The 19645-nt window shown below is 44.9% G+C and overlaps 3 protein-coding genes across 13 annotated transcripts in view; all 3 read left to right on the top strand.

Annotated features, from left to right (window-relative positions):
* Positions 1–5086, top strand: part of CLIP1 (CAP-Gly domain containing linker protein 1) — a 72519-nt gene extending 67433 nt beyond the window's left edge. For all 10 annotated transcript variants that reach the window (XM_054844551.1, XM_054844544.1, XM_054844546.1 and 7 more), the window contains 5 exons: positions 591–708; positions 986–1145; positions 1826–1875; positions 3278–3402; positions 4090–5086. In XM_054844551.1, the coding sequence (XP_054700526.1) occupies positions 591–708; positions 986–1145; positions 1826–1875; positions 3278–3402; positions 4090–4312 (676 nt within the window). In that variant the 3' untranslated portion in view covers positions 4313–5086. The remainder of the gene's footprint in view (positions 1–590; positions 709–985; positions 1146–1825; positions 1876–3277; positions 3403–4089) is intronic.
* A 306-nt stretch (positions 5087–5392) lies between these two features.
* On the top strand, positions 5393–14034 carry VPS33A (VPS33A core subunit of CORVET and HOPS complexes). 2 transcript variants are annotated; one of them, XR_008579544.1, is made up of 13 exons: positions 5393–5529; positions 5610–5675; positions 5783–5910; positions 6446–6635; positions 7443–7559; positions 8246–8420; positions 9115–9308; positions 11073–11199; positions 11381–11448; positions 12039–12176; positions 12547–12684; positions 12807–13022; positions 13595–13736. XR_008579544.1 is itself a non-coding variant. In XM_054844563.1 (13 exons), the coding sequence occupies exons 1-13, from the start codon at positions 5428–5430 to the stop codon at positions 13786–13788; spliced, it is 1806 nt and encodes a 601-aa protein (XP_054700538.1). In that variant the 5' UTR covers positions 5393–5427; the 3' UTR covers positions 13789–14034. The 2 variants fall into 2 exon arrangements, 1 of the variants encoding a protein (XP_054700538.1); XM_054844563.1 differs by having other exon boundaries at positions 12854–13022; positions 13595–14034.
* Positions 14035–16964: 2930 nt separating this feature from the next.
* LOC129213903 (uncharacterized) lies at positions 16965–19170 on the top strand. The gene is made up of 2 exons (XM_054844723.1): positions 16965–17637; positions 18794–19170. Exon 2 carries the CDS (start codon positions 18859–18861, stop codon positions 18991–18993), a length of 135 nt encoding a protein of 44 aa, XP_054700698.1. The 5' UTR covers positions 16965–17637; positions 18794–18858; the 3' UTR covers positions 18994–19170.
* Positions 19171–19645: the final 475 nt, after the last annotated feature.

The raw sequence follows: 19645 nt of genomic DNA, 5'->3' as shown, positions 1-19645 counted from the left end.
AAGGGGTTGGTGCTTGTTCTCTAGGATTTCTTTTTACCCCTTCTTCCACAAAGTAAAACAAATCCCATGTGGTTTTGTGCTGAAACAGTAGTTGTTAAAGGCCCAGAAACTCTCAAAGGACGTGTTTCAGGAAATAACGATGTTACGGAAATTAGTGAGGACCAGCTGATATTTCCAGCATCATCAGCGCTTTGCATGACAACGTGTATAATGAGCTTTGCATGTATGTTTTGTTGCTCGTTAATAATTTTCAAAAAGTAACAAAACTCTGAAGTTAGGTTTTGTGCAACATGTTTGTTTATCCTGTATTTCCCCAGTTTATTAATTTGTTTCTTTAAATTCAAATGGATACGATGATATGCAGATTCTGGCATGTGCTACCTAGGTAAACTTTTTGCTTTGTTTCCACAGTTGTAACATCTGAAATGTTTATACATATATAAAATCTTAGTCAAGTACAGAATTGAAATTTGCTTTTTAAGAACCACTTCTTACAGTAGTCTAATACTTGAAATTAATTTAAACTTCTTTAGGCAACTACAATAATCTGTTCTTTAGGTGATTTCTGGTTGTATTTGGTTTTCTTTTAGAGAATCAACGTTAAAAAAAGAAATCGATGAAGAGAGAGCATCTTTACAAAAATCCATCAGTGTTACTAGTGCCTTGATCACACAAAAAGATGAGGAACTGGAAAAACTCAGAAACGAGGTAAATGAAGAGCAGTGGGATGCTGCTTAATTTCAGATTAAGTCACAGCTAGAAGCATAGGGCTTTGTATGTTTGCTACCGAAGACTCAACTAATTCTTTTTCTTCGTTAATTTAGCATAGTTAAACCTTTGATTTAAATCTTCAGATATCCATGCCTACCTAGGTGACTTCTGGCGTGTATTTTTGGTGGCTATTTAGCCCTTACTGCTAAGGATGTTGCCTTGGTGCTCTGACTTCATTCTGGAAGGTCTAAGCATTCTTAAATACTTCTTACAGATCACAGTGCTCCGTGGAGAAAATGCTTCTGCAAAAACCTTGCAGTCGGTGGTTAAGTCACTGGAGTCTGATAAGTTGAAACTTGAGGAAAAGGTGAAGAACTTGGAGCAAAAACTCAAGGAAAACAACGAACAGCCTGTAACTGTAACTGCCTCCTCAGGTAAAAGAGAGTGCCGCCTTTGCTGTCTCTCTGCCTTGAGCTTTAATCTTACAGAATTCCGCCACTATTAACCAGACAGTTAAAGGAGGTTTAACTAACGGAACCTCCAGAGACCTGTGACTTTCCTGGTGTAGGACACAGGTCAGACTTGAAATGAAACGTGCATAAGCCATAAAGCTTGATCCTGGTCATGCTGTGGCTTCTGTGCAAGAGCCTCTCTCAGACTGATTCCGGTTTTCCTTGCTGTAGCCACAAAATAGCATAACAAAACCACCTACTTGAGCACAGAACTGGGAATCCTGTCTTCCAGACACTCATGCTGACCTTATGCTGAGCTGCTTAAGCTTTGTACCACTATAGTCTTGTCGCTGCAACAGAGGAGCATTCCCTTGCAGATTTATGAACTTCAGCTGTTACTCATACATACATTTTTTTGTATTTTAATAAGGTATGTGCAATATTGAATATGCTTCTGTAATGCAGTTGTGAAAAAATTCCCCCCAGAAGTCACCCTGGCTGAAGATTATACTGGGTGATTAGAAAGCAGTGAGAATAAGATGTTCTGGAGACTGGAGACTTCTATGCTGTTGCAGTCTCTGCCTAAGCCCTTGTATGTTTCATAATTTAGATCACTGGATACTTATACTTTGGTTTCTTGTTTTTGTTTGTTTGTTTTTAAGGTGACATTGCTGCTAATCTACTTCAAGATGAAATTGCAAAAGAGAAGCAGGTATTTGATCTGAAACATCAGCATGCTAAACCAGCAGTGTGTCCATAGGCAGAGTGAAATACTTTTCCAAAGACAGTTCCTATCAGATTTTGTAGATCAGGATTATAACGGGCAGATTTATCTTGTAACTGCCTGTTTCTGAAGGGAAATATTACTGACAGAAGTATGAAGAATCAAGTGCTGAGTGATACTGGAGAAATAGTTCAGGTTATTGGAGCGTGAGGGAGCAAGCAGGAAAGTGGAGGTGGCAAGTTTTGACCTGCAGCCTGTTGGTTGAGGTACAGCCGAGCAGAGCACGCTCATAAACTGCTCCGCGCTTTTCTTTCCAGAGGTTTCTTGGATGCAAATGAGGAATAAAGTGTGGCCCACCCAAATCTGTGGTGCTTGCCATCATGGGGAAGGGGGCTGCCTGAGCTCGCGTGCTGCTCCTAAGCTGCTGCAGTTGGAAATGTTGATCTTTGCTGCTTCGTAACTGCGGAACTTTACTCAGAACAAGGGTTGACAGCAATGGGGCAAGGAAGTTACTCAGCATGAGCTTGGTAACAGATTTAGGAAAAACTGCATCAGTATGATAATCACAACGAACGTGTGAAGCGCTGCCGTGCAACAGGCAGCCTGTGACAACAAATGCCTAGGAAACGTGGTTAGAATAGAAGCACCTTCTGCACGTTATAAAAGTCCTTGTTAGATCACTGATGTCAGTCACGTTGATTTAAAAAAGTCCTTCCTAGTCTGTACAGAGATCAGAGGTCGTGTAATTAACATAACCACCAATTTTCTTCTGTTTTTTCTGTCTCCTTGAATTCACCTGCTGATGGCAACGCTTCCTTCCAATCAGCATGAGGTTTGTTCCACTTCTTGGCTTCCTTTCTTTTATTTGCTATGTTAATTTGCCAAGCGTTACTTGATTACATTCAGCAGCGCTGCTGCAGTGCTGGCCTACTGATCTCTGTAGCTCAAACTAGCTCCGGGAGATGCCGTCCGGGTGCCCTGTGCTGTCCCGCTACCCCTCCAGGGTGACTCTGAGAGCATCCTCTAGAGCTGCAGGCTCAGAGGAACAGGGACGCTGTTCTGATCAGAATTACACAACTGGATTTATGTTCAAAATGTAACATTAGGAAAAGAACTCGATCTGTTAGCGGTGGGTTGACTCACTGACGTCTCAGACGTGTTGGCTGGGCAGAACTGGACAGAAATCGCACCGAGGGGCTCAGCGGCCCTTTGGGATGTTCCTATCCGTTGTTCTCTCAGTGTCCATGGGCGCTCTCTGTGCCACAGCGATCCAGCGGCAAGCGTTAATGCAGATCTGCACGTGTCATTTTGAGGGCTATTCCTTTGTTGCTTGTTTTCCCTGAAGCACAGTTCTCAACCTGCTGACTGTCCTTGTTCTTGACTGTCATAGATTGACTTCCTGAATTCAGTGATAGTAGATCTGCAAAGAAGAAACGAAGAATTAAACTTGAAAATACAAAGAATGTGTGAAGCAGCCCTCAATGGCAACGAAGAGGAGATAAATAACTATGACAGGTATAAATCCTGAAGGAAACTTTTGGCTTGTGTTTTAGGGACTGCTGGTAGCAGTCAGTTCTGTCAGCTGCGTGGCGCAACAGCCCCATTTCAGCTGTCAGGAAGGGCAAATGCAGCTTTCCCTTGAATTTAGGGTGATTGAATCCAAGCCTTCTTTTTAGGTCTGTTACTGCAGTGTATCTGGTGGTGCAAAATGGTCCTCCGTAGTTACGGATCACAAACATTGATGTATCGTAACATATTTGTTGTCAGACTTTCCAAATGAAGTAGACGAGTCTTTGCTCTTCAGAGGCCAGTAGTTGCATTGAGATGTGGAGGTCCAGTCCAGAGACACAGAACTAAAACCTGTTTGATCTCTTCTCTCAAGGGAAAAGAGGAACTAGTTTACATGTGTTTCTTTTTTAAATAATGTCTGTATTTCTGCAAATATTTACACAGAGCAGTTTGTTTAGTAAGCATTACAGTATAAGGGATTATGGTGGTGCTGCAAAGGTAGTCAAGATGTTGGCAGATCTTCAGAAGGGGTTTTGTAATATTATTTTTTGTTATATTTTTGTTGACCACCCTGGTGTTTCCTCAGTTCCAATAATTATGAGACAGGTTATCGCGCAGGGCAGGGAAGCAGGCTATTTCTCCTTTACGAAGGAGAAGTGCCCTGCTTGACTTGTGCCGGTGCTGATCTTGCAGTGAGGAAGAAAGCCTGTCAAAGAAGAAACCTCGTCTCTTCTGTGACATCTGCGGCTGCTTCGACCTTCACGACACTGAAGACTGTCCGACCCAGGCACAGATGCTGGAGGAGCCGCCCCACTCAGCCTACCACGGCAGCAGGAGAGAGGAACGTCCCTACTGCGATACCTGCGAGATGTTCGGGCACTGGACGGCCGACTGCAATGACGACGAGACCTTCTAATGCAACGTGCGGCTGGGAGGATAGACTGACTGCCCGCCCTCGTCGGACGATTTATACCACCAGCATTTGTGTGTGCTGAATGTCAGGAAAAGGGACAGTGTTTCTTGACCCCCCTCGCTCCCATTCCCCTTGCCCATCCACTCCAGAATCAGTAATTCGATAAATATTTTGCTCCTCTGCTAATAAATACCCTATCTCCCTTAATAAACTTAAGTGAAATATAAATAAATGATTTAACAAATGACTTTATGCTATTTCTTCCCAGGTTCTGGGTTTGTCCCAGCTCTTAACAAGAAATTGCCCCCCCGTGCTGTTGCATCTATTGATGGGAAAACGTGTATAGGAATGAAGCACTATAGTTATATTAAAGCTTATTTAAATACTTTAAAATTATGCTGTTAATTTTCATATTTGCACTAAACCATTTTAAGGCTGAATTTGTACATTTAGATTTTTAAGGGTTTTTTTGACACTGGACTGAGTTGAGAACTATTTTCTTTTTATCTTCATTTACTCCTTTGATTGTGATTTTGCTCAGTGAACGTGAGCTCGGGGTTGCGGTTTGCTGACAGTGTGAAACGTGAAATCATGAAGCAGGTAAGAAACGGAGCTGCTGCGGCCCTTTTGAGAGACGCCTAAAGCAGGTTCTGGGACATCCTTTTTTGGTGTTTGTTTTGGTTGGGTTTTTTCTTTTTTTGCATTCTTTCAGCTTCTATCTAGTGTGTGCGTGGTGTGTGTGTGTATATATGCATATATATATATTAAAGTTATATTTTGGAAAAAAAAAAAGTGTCTTTTGTATCTTTCTGTTCTGTTAGGGGACAAACGTGCGCTGTACATAAACAGAAAGACGGTGGGAGCGTTGTGGGCTGGTTTCAGTGACGCCTCATGGGAGCCCTTCCCGCAGCAGGCTCTCGGTAACGGCCCGGTGCTGGCGTCACCAGAGGCCATTTGGGGCGAAAGAGAAGGGGGTTGGGGCAGCCGCGGTTGGCGCGGCGTCCGCCAGGGGGCGCTGTGCCGCCGGCCCGCCGCGCGGCTCCGCCTCGGCCGTCACGTGGCGAGGGCCAGGTGACCGCCGGCGTCACGTGAGCGGCGCGGGCGGTGGCGGGAGGGCGATGGCGGCGCACCTGAGCTCGGGGCGCGTCAACCTGACGGCGCTGCGCGAGGCGGGGCGCAGGGAGCTCCGCGAGTTCCTGGACAAGTGCGCGGGCTCCAAGGTGCGCGGGGGCGGCGGGGGGGGGGGTGGGGGGAGACCGCCCGGTGGGGCCCGGGGTGACGCGTCTGTCCCTTCCCGCAGGCCATCGTCTGGGACGAGTACCTGACCGGGCCCTTCGGGCTGATCGCGCAGTACTCGCTCCTGAAGGTAAACGGTGCGGCGGGGCCGGGGTGGGGGCGGCGGCGGTCCCTCTGCTGCCGGGGCCTTGTCACCGGAGCTCCCCGCGGTTAACTGATGTCCTTGCCTCCGCGTAGGAACATGAGGTGGAAAAGATGTTCACGCTCAAGCCGGGCCGCCTGCCCCAGGCTGACGTCAAGAACATCATCTTCTTTGTCAGGCCCAAGCTCGAGCTGATGGACATCATTACGGACAACGTGCTCAGGTACAGCGGGGGAAAGCTGCAGCTGTGAGGGGTCGACTCGTGGGTCTCCTGGGGAGCCGGCCAGGCTGCTGCCCAAGGAGGGGACAGGTTTGGCCTGAAACTGCTGTGTGGTGCGTCACATCTGGGCTCAAAAGGAGGAACTCCGTGCAGACACCAGAACTGCACTGCGGCCCCTCTCGGGGCTCAAGAAGAAGGGGGGGTGTTCACTTTGGCTGGCAGTGCAGAGGGGAGCATTCCTCATTAAGATGCACATTCCTTCTAATTAGCTGGAATGAGTCACGCTTTGATTGGCCCTCCTTTTGAGAACTGCAGGAAAACCAAGTCGCCTTGCCCTGGTTTCAGACTTGTGGTCTGGATGCTTGTCGCCGGGTAAAGAATATTCTGAAATACAAAGTTAGGAATGGAAGTCAGCAATAATAACCCATTGCAGCGTTCCTGTTTCCCTCAAATTCGGTGCCCCCCAGCCCGCGATCTGTGCTGGTTACTTGCACAGCTGAGTTACCGTTTGCTGTGCTCCTGCCTGTGACTCTTCCAGGGAAGACAGAGGCCGTTCTCCCCAGAGGGACTTCCACATCCTCTTCGTGCCGCGCCGCAGTCTGCTCTGCGAGCAGTGGCTGAAGGAGCAGGGCGTGCTGGGGTCCTTCATCCACCGAGAGCAGTACAGCCTGGACTTGATACCCTTCGATGGAGACCTGCTCTCCATGGAGTCTGAGAGCGCATTCAAGGTAAGCGCTCGTCTCATCTTAGAGGAAAAACGCTGTGGTTTTGTGTTGGCTCTCAGAGGGTTTGTTGGTGACCCACACAGCAGGAAAAGGCCTTGCAGAGCAAACATGGCTTGGTCCCGAGTGCTGAACCGAGCCTGAACTTCTGTTTTCTGACTGAATGCTGAAGGAATCATGACTACACCGAGCTGCGCCTCAGTTCCTCCAGCTTTAACTGCTGGCGTTACTTTCACAAATCAAGCATTCCTGCGGCTTAAAATACTTAGTCGTTACAAAGAGCCAGCATGGTTTGTGTCAATATGCAGCTGAAGAGCTGCGTACAATGGTTAATACTGCACGTTATGCTGCGCTGCACTGAGAATTAACAGCTGTCGCATACCGGCTGTGCATCCTGTTTTCTCAGAATGCTGCATTTGGGGACAGAAAGGTTTGAGAGTTCCTTTGGACATCTCTGCTGTACTAAGCATAGCTCAGAGGAGGCATCAGGGCTTGCAGCAGCTTGTCAGCAGCTATGATGAGGTGTTGTGCTCTCAGATTGGCCCGATTAGGGGAAGAGGCTCTTTGCAGTCCCTTTCCGGCTGTCTCACTCCATCAAACAGGGAGTAGCGTGTGGGGTTCAAAAATATTAGTGTGTGGTCTGATCAAATGATTTGATGTACAGACAGCACAGATAAGATCTGTATTTGCCAACAGCCATAGTTTTTTCCCCAGCCTATGTCTCCTCTGAACTGTTCACACAGACCACACTCTGCTGTGGAAGCAGCTGGGTCAGATCCACACCTTCTATCAAGAATCCTTCTTGTTGTGTAGGAATGTTACCTGGAGAGTGACCAGACAAGTCTGTACCATGCGGCAAAGGGGCTGATGACACTGCAGGCTCTCTACGGAACAATCCCGCAGATTTTTGGGAAGGGCGAGTGTGCCAGGGTAAGGCAAATGTCACTGCTTAAAAACTGCACCTTGTTCTTTGGAACTGCCGTAAATGCACCTGTGGGCTTTTTGAATCCAGGCACAGACCCTTCTTGTCATACTGGAATTTTGGGATCATGGCCATCAGGTCTTTGTGATCTCTGGCCAAAATAACAATCTTTGCTGTTCCGTAAGTCTTCCTGTCAGGAGGATTTATCTGATTTCATGTGCCTTGCTCACAGGTACACTGCCTTTGTGTTTTCAGCAGTTCTTCTTTCTGTGGAGTTTTAATGCTTAGCTGCGCTGTTGGTATCAGAACGACTGAATAAAGAGGGAAATGTGTAACCTACTGCTCGTGCCTTAGCTTTTTCATCTCTCCCTATAACTCACCCTTTTTTCTTCTCTCTGATCAACCTACGATTTAGTGGTTATCTTTTGTAATGAGGGAGCAGCTTGAGATGAAACCAGTGCTTTGGCCACAGTCGCTGTCTTGCTAAGCTGCAGAGAGCAGCAGAGAAGTAGTAGTATTTTTTTTTTTGTCTCGTCCTGCCCCCATCTGTCAGCCAGTTTGTACCTCTTGCCGTTCTCTTCCTTTACACAGGGCTGCACCCCATACTTGCATGAGCGTGTGCTTGTAGGGCCTAGAAGTCAAACCCATCTGTTGTGGCCCACACCGTAACCAGAGCAACGTGATTTATTTTCAGCACGTGGCTAATATGATGATCAGGATGAAGCGCGAGTTCCCTGGAAGCCAAAACTCTATATTTCCCGTCTTTGATACCCTCTTGTTGCTGGACCGCAATGTTGATCTGCTGACGCCGTTAGCTACGCAGCTGACATACGAAGGGCTGATAGATGAAATCTATGGGATTCAGAACAGTGAGTACTGCTGGGCAAGGGGGGGGTCTCCAGCATGCTGGAGCAGGTTGCAGTGTCTCAGGTGGGTTTCTGCTTCACTACGTGACAGTGACATGGGCGCAGCTCACCTGAATTTGGTGCAGGGATGATTCAGTCCCAAGCTCCAGCCCATCAAGATCAGCTCTGGCTCTCTTTTTGCCTAGGAAGGGAGGTTGAGTACAGTGCATGGTTATTGAATGGGAGTATTTTGGATGTTGACTGGGTGCAGACAGGGTGGCACAGAACATGTAGTGTGGGAGCAGAGATGTTACTTTATGCCTTCACTCTCCACCCTGCCTGGCTCATGTGCCATGCTGAGGAGTCAGGAACAGTTTGTGAAAGACCATCGAGAGTGCTCTCCTGCTCTTCAGGACATAGTAAGAAAAACTCCAGAGAGGCGTTTCTGGGTTTTAGTCCCTCCTGCTGTACTCAAGGCTGGCTGGAAGGCTGCCTCCAAACCCCCAAGGGGCAGCTAGCACTCGGTTTCTGACCACATATGGTTGTATAGGTCTCTGGGTCCCTGCGAGACTCTCCTTAATTAACACACAGAAACGTCCAGACGACTCATTGCATATTAGCTTTGCTGCTAAGGGAACATGTTTCCACAGCCTGTTTATCTTAACTTCTGGTGGTGAAGTTCCAGTCCTTTTAAGGGTTATTTCTCTGCCTTTGGTAGCTTATGTGAAACTCCCTCCTGAGAAGTTTGCCCCGAAGAAGCAGGGTGAGGGTGGGAAAGATCTCCCCACAGAACCCAAGAAGCTCCAGCTGAACTCTGCTGAAGAACTGTATGCCGAAATCCGAGACAAGAACTTCAATGCTGTGGGGTCAGTGCTGAGCAAGAAAGCCAAGATCATCTCAGCAGCCTTTGAGGTGAGACCTGTATCCGACTGTGCATCCCTTGGGCGTTCTTGTCGTCAGATAAGTCACAGTCTGCATTCAGCAGGGCTGTGACTGGCAGCTCGAGCTGTTGCCATGGAGTAATCTTCCAGCCAGAGAGAAACCAGGTAATCTTCAGAAACCCCTCCAGTCTGTTCCCCTGCCCTGGGATGAGATCAGCTCCACTTTGCCTGTTATGAGTAGGTGTTGGTCAAATCTCCTCTTAAGAATCCTGTGGCAATGCGGATCCTCTCTTATCTTCTCCCCACACCTCTGTTCTGGGGCTTTTCCTATCCTCACTGTTAAAACCTTGTCTCAGAGCTAGCCTAAACCACATTTCTGCTGTGTGAGCCCGTAGTTCCCTTAATAGGAATTGCTTTCTTCAGTCTGCAGAAGAGTCAGATGCTGCTTCCCTCTGCAAGAGGCCAAAGGTTAATTTTAGCATACTGATCAATCCACTTTGCTGCTGCTGATACCTCTTAACTGAAAAGTCCTTTTCCTTTTGTATTCCCTGAGGATGCAGAGAAAAGACTTTAAGAAATAAAACTCCAGATTGTACATTCATAGAGTATTATGGCTGGCGTAAAAACCAATAGGAATGTGAAAAAGACTGTTGTCTTACGGGAAGTTTGACCTGTAAATTCATGCTCACATGTCACCTTAGACAAAGCTGGAGCATGCTGTGGGGTGTGTTTGTGATTTTGTTTGAAAACATCCTGTTGATGATTCATAAAGAAACCGGGATCCCCATCTCTGCTTTCAGACTTCATGGTGGTTCTCAAGAGAACCTGGTACACTGTTTGATTCTATTTCCTTGTTTTTTGCTTTACCTCTTAAATTCTGCCACATTTAAGATGAGGTAGGGGTACCTTAACTGAAATACTGTGTGCTCAGCATCATCTCCTAGTAAACGTCTATTACTGCAGTATTAGTGCTGAAGGTGCTAAAGACGGATTATTCATAGTGGTTGTTATAAAAAAAAAAGAAAATTAAGAAATTGTCAGAGGTAATAGGTGATAATGAAACAGCCACATATTGGCAGCAGAGGACTTCCTAAATTGCAGGCTTGATCATTATCGCTCTCCTGCCTGTACTTGCCCATTTAAATCCTTCACATATGAGTCAAATTATTATTTTTATTCCAAGTTGCAGCAAGAGGCAAGTAGCCCAAATGAAATACAGACCTCTGGACTGCTCTGAGAGCTGAAGTCTGCATTGTGCTTCATCAGATCCTTGCTCAAAACCTGGGACATTGTTACAGCCAGGTACAGTGACTGGTGGGCTTCTGCTTGAGAGGTACACAGACCCTGCCAACCCAGTTCCTCAGCACCTTTCACTGCTGCTCTGAGGGGAAATGTCCTCCATCTCTGGCTGCATTTGTGCAGCTAGCAAAGTAATTCATCTTTGCATGAAAAAGATACTTTTGCTGGTAGGGAAACTGCGGAGCAGATAGCGATGGCTGAAGCCAGACAAAGGTGGAGAAAAGTGATTGGCAACACTGGTATAATGAAAAAAACCCAGTCTAATGATCTTCTTGTGTTATGTCCTGCTTCTTCTAATGATCAAAGTGCTGTTACAGGTAATGCTATGACCTTAGTTTAAGCATTTAAAGTATTGTGTCTAAAAGGCTGCATATCTCTAACTGTATCTACTGTTGCAGTGAGTACAGTAAAAAAACCTTTTCATGATAAAATTATCTAGTTGGTGTGTGGCCAATTAATCTGAACAAGACCTAACCTAAGCAACGGATTTCTTTAGGAAAGACACCATGCGAAAACCGTTGGAGAGATTAAGCAGTTTGTCTCACAGTTGCCACACATGCAGGCAGCAAGAAGTTCTCTAGCAAACCACACCTCCATTGCAGAACTCATCAAAGACATCACCAGTGAGTATTGGTTGAATAGTCTGAGTTATTTAAATATAGCAAGATGCAAGACAACTTGATACACATCATTCAGCTTGGCAAAAATTGGCTTTGCTCCAACCAGCACATCTCTGCTGAAATGTTAAATGTAGAAAATAAGCTGTCAGTTGCTATTGTATTGATTTTCATTCTTTTCCCAAAGCATCTGAAGATTTCTTTGATAATTTAACAGTGGAACAAGAGTTCATGTCTGGAATAGACACAGACAAGGTAAGTAGATAATGACAATTAGTGACTGTTATGTCTTCAAAAAAAACCCCAAACGTATTTCTCTGGGTTTTTTCCATTGGGGTTTTTTAGAGAGGAAACATCTGATCTAGATGATGTCTTTCTCCTTCCAGGGTCAAGGTGGTGAGCTCTCACACGTGTCTCCTTGCACATTTGTGGGGTTTTTTTTCCCCAAGTGACATGCATTGCTGAACGTACTTAGTACTGTGTGCGTTGCTGGGCTTCGGTTACTTGTCATTGTAACACAGGTCTACAGAGCTGGGGTGCTCTGACTTGTACAGGGGCACTACGTGCTGTGAAGGATCAGTGAAAGATTCGAGGCTGTTAATCAGATTTTCAGTGCATCAGACAAAGTCTAGCTGTTGACTGTGGGATCGACATGCTGTAGAAAGATGCTAGGTGGAACCAGTGCTGGATCACTGTTTACAGGCAGTCTTGAGCTGCCTGGAGAGCAACTGCACCCTCTCTTGCTATTTTGGAGATACTAGGCAAAACTAGATCTTTCTTTCCAGGTCTTCTAGGCACTTTAACAGCTCTTTAAATAACAGCCTACGGTTTGTTTTTTTTAATAGGTTAATAATTATATTGAAGACTGCATAGCTCAAAAACATCCATTAATCAAGATCTTGCGTCTCGTTTGCTTGCAATCTGTATGCAATAGTGGACTGAAGCAGAAGGTTCTGGACCATTATAAAAGAGAGATTCTCCAGGTTGGGCTGTAACTTTTGGATCAATAAGTTTCTGAGAAAATCCATATCAAGCCTCAGCATTACAACACTTGCATTCTAGACAGACGCATCTTACACATGGGTAGTGTTGATGTCCAGTGTGTGCAGAGCACTGAGGCTTCTGTTTGGGCTGACAGCAGTGACTTACGAGGTGCTTATATGTGTTTTACAACATGTAGATACAGAGGTTGATATCATTGCACTTTCTACTGTTATGATTTAAACACTCTAAATGGGATACACTCTAGAGAGATCTTAAGCAAAAAACTTTTAAATTAACATCTTTGCCTTTTTTTTTAACTCTGGTCATGGATTATTGACATGTATTAAAGGTGAATTCTTCGTATTGCAGACTTATGGCTACGAACATATATTGACCTTAAACAACTTAGAAAAGGCTGGACTCCTGAAGCCTCAGACAAGTGGTAGGAATAACTACCCAACGATCAGGAAAACCTTGCGCCTATGGATGGATGATGTTAATGAACAGGTAAAAAAATTCCTCAGCAGTGAACATTACATCTAACAATACAGAATTATGTGCAACAGGAAAACCATCTCTTTTTTTTTTTTTATTTTTTTTTATTTTTATTTCTCTGGTGGTCTTTGCAGCATGAAGTAACGCTTACCTGCTGCTCACACTCTGCTCTCTCCTGCAGAACCCCAATGATATCTCCTACGTGTACAGTGGCTATGCTCCGCTGAGCGTACGCCTGGCACAGCTACTGGCTCGGCCAGGGTGGCGGAGCATAGAGGAGGTTTTAAAGATGCTGCCGGGTCCCCATTTTGAGGAGAGGCAGCAGTTACCTACTGGCCTTCAGAAAAAGCGTAAGTTTTGGTTTATTTTCCCATTTTTTTAAAGGGAGATAGATACATCTCGTTTAGGCTGGAATGAGGCAATTGGAAATCAGGGCTGGCAGTCTAGATGTCTGTCTCATCTCCCCGTCCCACTGCAGTATTAGGTCTACCTAACCCATTTTTGACAGAGAGCTTTCTGGCCTCTTCAAAACTCATTCACATACTCGGCTGGTTATTAACGCACAGCACCGTGTGCACTGAAAATACTATAGAGTTGTACATTCGTTTATCTTCCCATCAGAGTACTAAAATAAACCCTAACCTTACACTGTGCTTTTAGTAACATTACAAAGGAGGTCAGCATCACACTCCTAGCATTAAGCCCGGGCAGGAAGAAGCACATCCTGTAAAGAGACCGCAGAGCTGGGAGCAGAGACTGTATTTTGGGGCCCCAGTCTGGTATTCCACCCAATAGGCTCCTCCTCTAATTCAGCTGCTATATTTATTTCAGTTTTAGGTCATTTTGAGTTTGACTGACAGTTGAGGGATAGGAGACATAAAAATAAAACTAAGAGAACCTGTAAATTTCTCTGAATACACAGGTCAACACGGTGAGAACCGAGTCACTCTGGTGTTCTTCCTGGGAGGTGTGACATATGCAGAAATAGCTGCGCTGAGATTTCTGTCCCAAATGGAAGATGGAGGTACAGAGTACGTCATTGCCACTACAAAACTGATCAATGGAACAAGCTGGATCAAATCCCTGATGGAAAAACTGGAGCCTGCCCCTTTCTAGGGTCTGTGGCAAGAGACAGTAAACATGCAAGGTCCTGTGTGACACAGGCACATCAGCTTCTGGTCTTCTAGCATGGCTGCTTGGACGGCAGAGAAACACAACAGTGAAAGAAGCTCTATTAAGACCATCTCATGATGCAGTTACCCTCCTCCCTCTCTGCACTTGTGTTCCTACTGTTTGTGGAACTGCCTAGTAGACAAGCAGTGGTCAAAGGCACTAACAATGAAATAAACAATGGGAGAAAGAGCCCTGCTTGTGGTCTGAATTGACAAACAAGCACTTGGGGAGTGGGGATTTGCCATGGTCCTTCTGTTTGGCAAATTGCTTTTGTTTCTTTCAGTTTAGTTTTAGTGGGGGATGCGATTACTTCTTTTTACCCTCCTAAGATGTTGAGGTGGCAGGATGTTTTCCATTCATAATTTCATACCAGAATTCCCAGTCTGTCTTTCTGGTGCGTGATATAGTCCATCAATGCCCTGGATCTCTTTCAGTCAGAGATCTGTACTCAGCTGCACCTCTGCTGTACCCACAGTTCAGTTTCCTGCTCATCTTTCTGAAAGCCAAGGAACTTGTGCTTCCCCCAGCTTCAGCACATTCACATCAACAGGGAGCAGCAAGGGCCAAGCCACAGCAGCTGCATTTTCTCACATCCTTGGAAGCTGATCATACAATGGAAAGAGAACTGCTGTAAAGGGGAAGCAGTAACTTTTTTACTAAACTTTTTAGGTTTAGAAACTTTATGGCGCTCAGAATAATGCACCTGCAGGACCTGCTTAGCCTGTGCTATACCATAATGAGCTGTCTGTTATGGTTAGTTGCCTGTAGGCCACACTCAGGTCCACTGCCCTGCACACTTTGGCCAAGGCATTCATTGTTTCCTGCAGCAATAGCTAAACCTTGAACTATCCAGATGCACATCAATAGCACTGACTATGAATACAACCAGCTGCACCCAAATTACCAGGGAGATGCCTGAGCCTTTTACTTCAATAATCGCCCTCTGAAGGGATCAGTGTGAAGTGGCTTGTTTGTCCTGGGTACACGCACCTGACTCTGGATGGCAACTCCAGGGTATGAATGACATCAGTGTGTCAAGAGCTTATGTTTGAAGACACAGAGACGCTCCCCGCATAGGGACTCAGGCCAAAAATAGCTATGTCAGTGACCCAGTAAACAGCAGGTTTAAAACAGACACTTTTTTCACACACACACACACACACCCCCCCTGTTCAGTTTATAAATTGTGGTACTTGCTGCCACAAGCTGTTGTAGAGCTCAAAATTGCAAAACGGAATTTTCCATGGTCTTGGTGGCTGGGCCTTTGGTGTTGCTGAGCCAATGTGTGCAAGAGGCAGCTTCTGGCTCCAGAAAACTCAGCCTTGCTAAATGCTAGAGGCTGGGAAAGCAAACCCAGGTTGTTGCTTATGCCTGTGCAGTTGACTACTGACAGAGCCTGTGCTGCTGCGCCTCAGCCCTTGCTCCTAGTCACTGTCACTATACTCACTCACAGCCTTCAACAGCAACCACTGGGTACTCTCTTTCACACTGCATTTCACTTTTAAATAGTTAAAAACAACTAAAACAAAAAAGAAAAAAACAAAACCCACCCCCACACCTTAAATCACCCCCTTAGCAAACATGTCTGCTCTTAGTTACCCTGCATAATATGTCCCAAAAACACCCCTTCATTTTTCCAAGTTGTCATAGTTATGACTGTGGGTTTTGGTCTGTTGTGTTGTTTTGTAAGACTGAGTTCTGCCAAATCAGCCACTTCACAGAGCCCCTCTGTTTAACTCCAGTTGTCTTATTAGAATAAAATAAAAATGTATTTGATCTTTTTTTTTAAAGTGTTTGCTCACTCTCTCTCTCTCTGCAGAATACAAAAATAAGTAAAATAAAACCCTGCACTGTGGTAGCTGTATCCTTGTACCCCTGCCACAGGATAACTGAATTACTTGAGCTGAAATTATTTTTCTAACATCTGGATGGTTTTCTTTAAGCTTATGCACTAATTACATTCTGTTCTGCCACTTAACATACTACAGCAGAAATATTTGTGGGATTTTTTTTTTAATTTTAAAGAAAAATACATATTTTAAGCATTTGAGACCTTTTTTCCTTCAGGTGGGTGGGAAACTTACAGGCTTGTCTTACAAAAACAAAATACACTGCAGCTTTGATGATGCAAGGAGCAAACATAGATTGCCTTGCTCTGCATTATTTCTGCAGTTCCACCGTAAAGTAGGTAATTTCACAGTATTTAAAAATAAAATTGAAATAGCTTTGGATCAAAAATTAGATGTTACTGTGCAGAGAAAAACAAGAAACAATGTGATTCACTGCAATCCTTACAGAGTGTCCTTGGCTTGGCCTTGAAGGTCTTCGTACTATCACGATTTCCAGCTACTTTTTTTTTTTTTTTAATCCTAAAAATTTAACTAATCGCAAGGAAATTAACAGCGCTGCTCAGGCTATTTTGTGGACTAAGGTCATGACATGTAAAAGCTACACAACAAGTAAATAAAGGAAACCGCACAGAGCACCAATTTAACAGCTTGCTTATCTTTTCACTTGGACCAGCAAATGTGTGTGTTAGTAACATTAGAAGCAAAACTTTTTTCGAAAACAGTTTATGCCGGACACTTGATAAACTCATTTACCAACAACAGTGCTGCATATTTTTCTGCAGACTGTAGCCTGCACCACCAGCAAGCAAGAGCCATGTGGACGCTCAAACTAGACAAAGTCTCTTCCTGGAACTATTCAACAACAACAACAAAAAATAAAAGCCATCTTGATGTTGATCAATTCTCTGGAGGAGCAATTACTACTTAACAGGCTTCCTGAGCAGCTTGATTATGTTCTGCTTCTGTCTAAGGCCTTGCTGACCATGCGGGTAATAATTTGATAACAAGAGAGCCTAATTAAATTAAGGGGCCATTTTCTACATCATAATATCCTTGTAGGTAAGAGATTTGATTTGCAGTACATACTCTTCCTTCTCCTACTGTCTGCATTTGTCTGGTTTACAAGCAAAAAAAAAAAAACCACCCAACCTCCACCTCAAAAGACTGACTTTTCATATAACATTATCAGAAAGCAGTTTTGCTAAAAATAAACATATAGCTTACCTCCCTCCTCCCCCTTGCTGCAAGAGAGCTGTAGCACTCGCTCTCTAAAAGGTAGGGATGAGTTCTTGGGTGTGCAAGGGTGAAGCTAGAGCAGTGAACTAGTGACAGTGCAGCAATTAGGCTGTCTTCAACACTCACTCCTTTTGATAAAAAAGCCCAACTCAGCCCGCACAGTTCCATCCTGTAATGTGCAGCCGACCTGGGATGATCCCCAGCTGTACGTAAGGGTCCTTCTGCCTGAGTGGCCCACAAGCATAGGGCTCTCAGAGAATGGAGCAAGAGGCACAACAGCCTTCTAGTTAACTGCGGAATAAAAAGTGTAAGATGACACAATCCTTTGTTAGAGGAAAAACCTCCACATTTAAACAAATGCAGGTTTTGACTTGGTAACACTAAGCCATGGTGCTTAAACTCACGAAATACTGTTGACAGAAGCACTCTGGGGAAGGGGAGCTATTTGGCATGCTCCGTACTGCTGTGCTGCACAGAGCGCAAAGGAGCTATGTCATATAATAATTGGTCCTGACCACACCTAGTGCATTAGTCCTCGTGTGGGCTGCAAACACAACCTCATTACTCCTGGCTCCCGGATGAGCCGATCAGAAGGGGATCAAACTACAGCACAAACCACTGAGAAGCCAGAAATTCAAAGGACAGCTGCGGAACAAAACAAGAGAGAAACAGGAACTTTACGAAGTAGAGCCCATCATCCACCTGGGTAAGCAGTTTATTTCTTTATCAACATCTTTTTAAATAATCAGAAATCATGTAAAGCCTACAGGCAGAAAACTTCAATGCTTTGAACAACTGGGAAACCATGGCTAGTTTTAAAATGCGATAGCTCCTATAATGTATACACGTGCCTGAGCTTAGAATGAAATGCCTGAACTCTTTAATAACACCAAAAAGTGAACTCTAAAAAAATATCCTAAGTGGCAGGATGGCAATTCAGTTTACTTTGGCTGGCTTCAGACTGTTTAGAAGAGAAATAATCCTTTTAGGTTAGTTTTATCTTAAGTCTAGTTTTAAATTCCTTTTATGTGCTTGACCAAGAGTGTGGATATTTTTGATCAGGCACAGTTATAATCAAAATTAAAAAAAGAACATGTAAATTGGAGAGACGGTAGAATTTTTTAGATGGGTCTTCACAGCTTTAAGTCTAAGGAGCCAACAACTTTTGTGAAAGAGTTCAGATTTAATATTAAACTAACAAATGAGCAATCACTTCTAAAAAGACTTTAATATACAGCTAAAGCATCTTACCCCATGTCTCCCATTTAAAGGTTATTTTTAATGTGAGATATAAATATTTGCCTGTGCAAACTCGTATTTAAGCCCCAGTTTTCATCATTCTTAAACAAAAGGCTCAGTTTGTGCCAGTATCTCCATTAGATGCAATTATATCATTAAATATTAATGGTGGCTTCCTTGGAGGAATTGACCACTTTGATCAGAACACACTGTTGGTAATGCACCATCAGCGACCGCTCTGAACATGAAGCTTCCTGGATGCACAGCCACTGACACAGGGGGAAAGATACCAGGAGCCAGCTGGACTCTTTAAGGACCTCTGGCCCTTACCGACATGACAGTGTCCACTGCCTGTGTGTTTGTGTTTAATTTGCTTAGTTACCAGTCCTGATTTGGAGACTTTGATCAGATCCTGAACTCTTTTTCAATGCCGTGCAGCTCAGCAACCCTGTACAGGACTCTGAACAAGCACACACAAGTCCAACCTGATGCTAACACCCTTCTTAGAAGGATGGGTGGCCATTAACCCTCCTGAATACAGCCATTTCTCCCCACAGCAGAGCTACCTCTTGGCTCTGCAGTCTCCTTGCTCAGAAAGACTCATCCTGTCCCCCTGCTTACAGATCGAGGAGGAGCACAGCAGCAGCCAGCCCCAGAGACTCTACCTGCCACAGTGCCAGGGAGAACCATGCCAGACTCCTTTGCCGTCCACTTCCTCAAGGTGCTGAAGGAGCTGCTGGCCTTCGTGCTCTTCAGTTACACCGTGCTGGTCGGGGCGCTGCTGCTCGCCGGCTGGACGACATACTTCTTGGTGCTTAAATGAGAGCTCCTCTTACGCTCCTGCAGCCACGGGCTGGCCAGAGGCAACAGGCTCCACCATGCAGCTCATCCTGTGCATCTGCTCTCATGGGGGTCCCTTCCTCCTGCGCCAACTCTGCAAGCATTTTGTTTCGTTACTGCCTAATCACAATCGTATTTTCTTATGTAAAAACAATAAAGATTTAAAAAAAGAAGTATCTACATGCATGCACTTTACTGATCTTTGTGGCTCTTGCAGATTCTGTCTCCTAGACGTTTGCCTGTGTTCCCCAAAATATTTAAAAGCCTCCCAGCAGTTTTCTCCCAAGACTCCCACCTCACGCCTGCCTTGAGAGCGCAGCAGTCTGTTGAGCACAGCGGAGGGACAGGAAGGATGCAACACAATCCAAACACGACCAACATCTCCAGTAAACAAGTCCTGCCTTGCCTAACTCTGCCTCATTAAGGGTGTGAAAGCAGAGACACAGACATTACTTGTAATTTTTTTTAGAAGTCCTGGGAAAAGACATTTCAAATCAGCACAAGATTTCCCTCTTCCTACAGTTTTATGGGGTACACTTCTTGGGGGGGGGGGGGGGCACCCCCACCACATTATCTACAGGCCTATTATTTGGCACTCTTGAGTGCACAATGCTTTTTTAACAAATGCTTAAAAC

Source organism: Grus americana, chromosome 16, assembly GCF_028858705.1.
Source record: "Grus americana isolate bGruAme1 chromosome 16, bGruAme1.mat, whole genome shotgun sequence".
Lineage (NCBI taxonomy): Eukaryota > Metazoa > Chordata > Aves > Gruiformes > Gruidae > Grus > Grus americana.
This window is presented reverse-complemented; position numbering and strand designations above follow the sequence as displayed.

Excerpts from the sequence above, each read along its gene's own strand:
- VPS33A (XM_054844563.1), top strand. The coding sequence starts at position 5,428 with ATGGCGGCGCACCTGAGCTCGGGGCGCGTCAACCTGACGGCGCTGCGC. Across the intron at positions 8,421-9,114 it reads AATCTATGGGATTCAGAACA|CTTATGTGAAACTCCCTCCT; the intron begins GTGAGTACTGCT and ends TGCCTTTGGTAG. Across the intron at positions 9,309-11,072 it reads TCATCTCAGCAGCCTTTGAG|GAAAGACACCATGCGAAAAC; the intron begins GTGAGACCTGTA and ends GGATTTCTTTAG.
- LOC129213903 (XM_054844723.1), top strand. The coding sequence starts at position 18,859 with ATGCCAGACTCCTTTGCCGTCCACTTCCTCAAGGTGCTGAAGGAGCTG.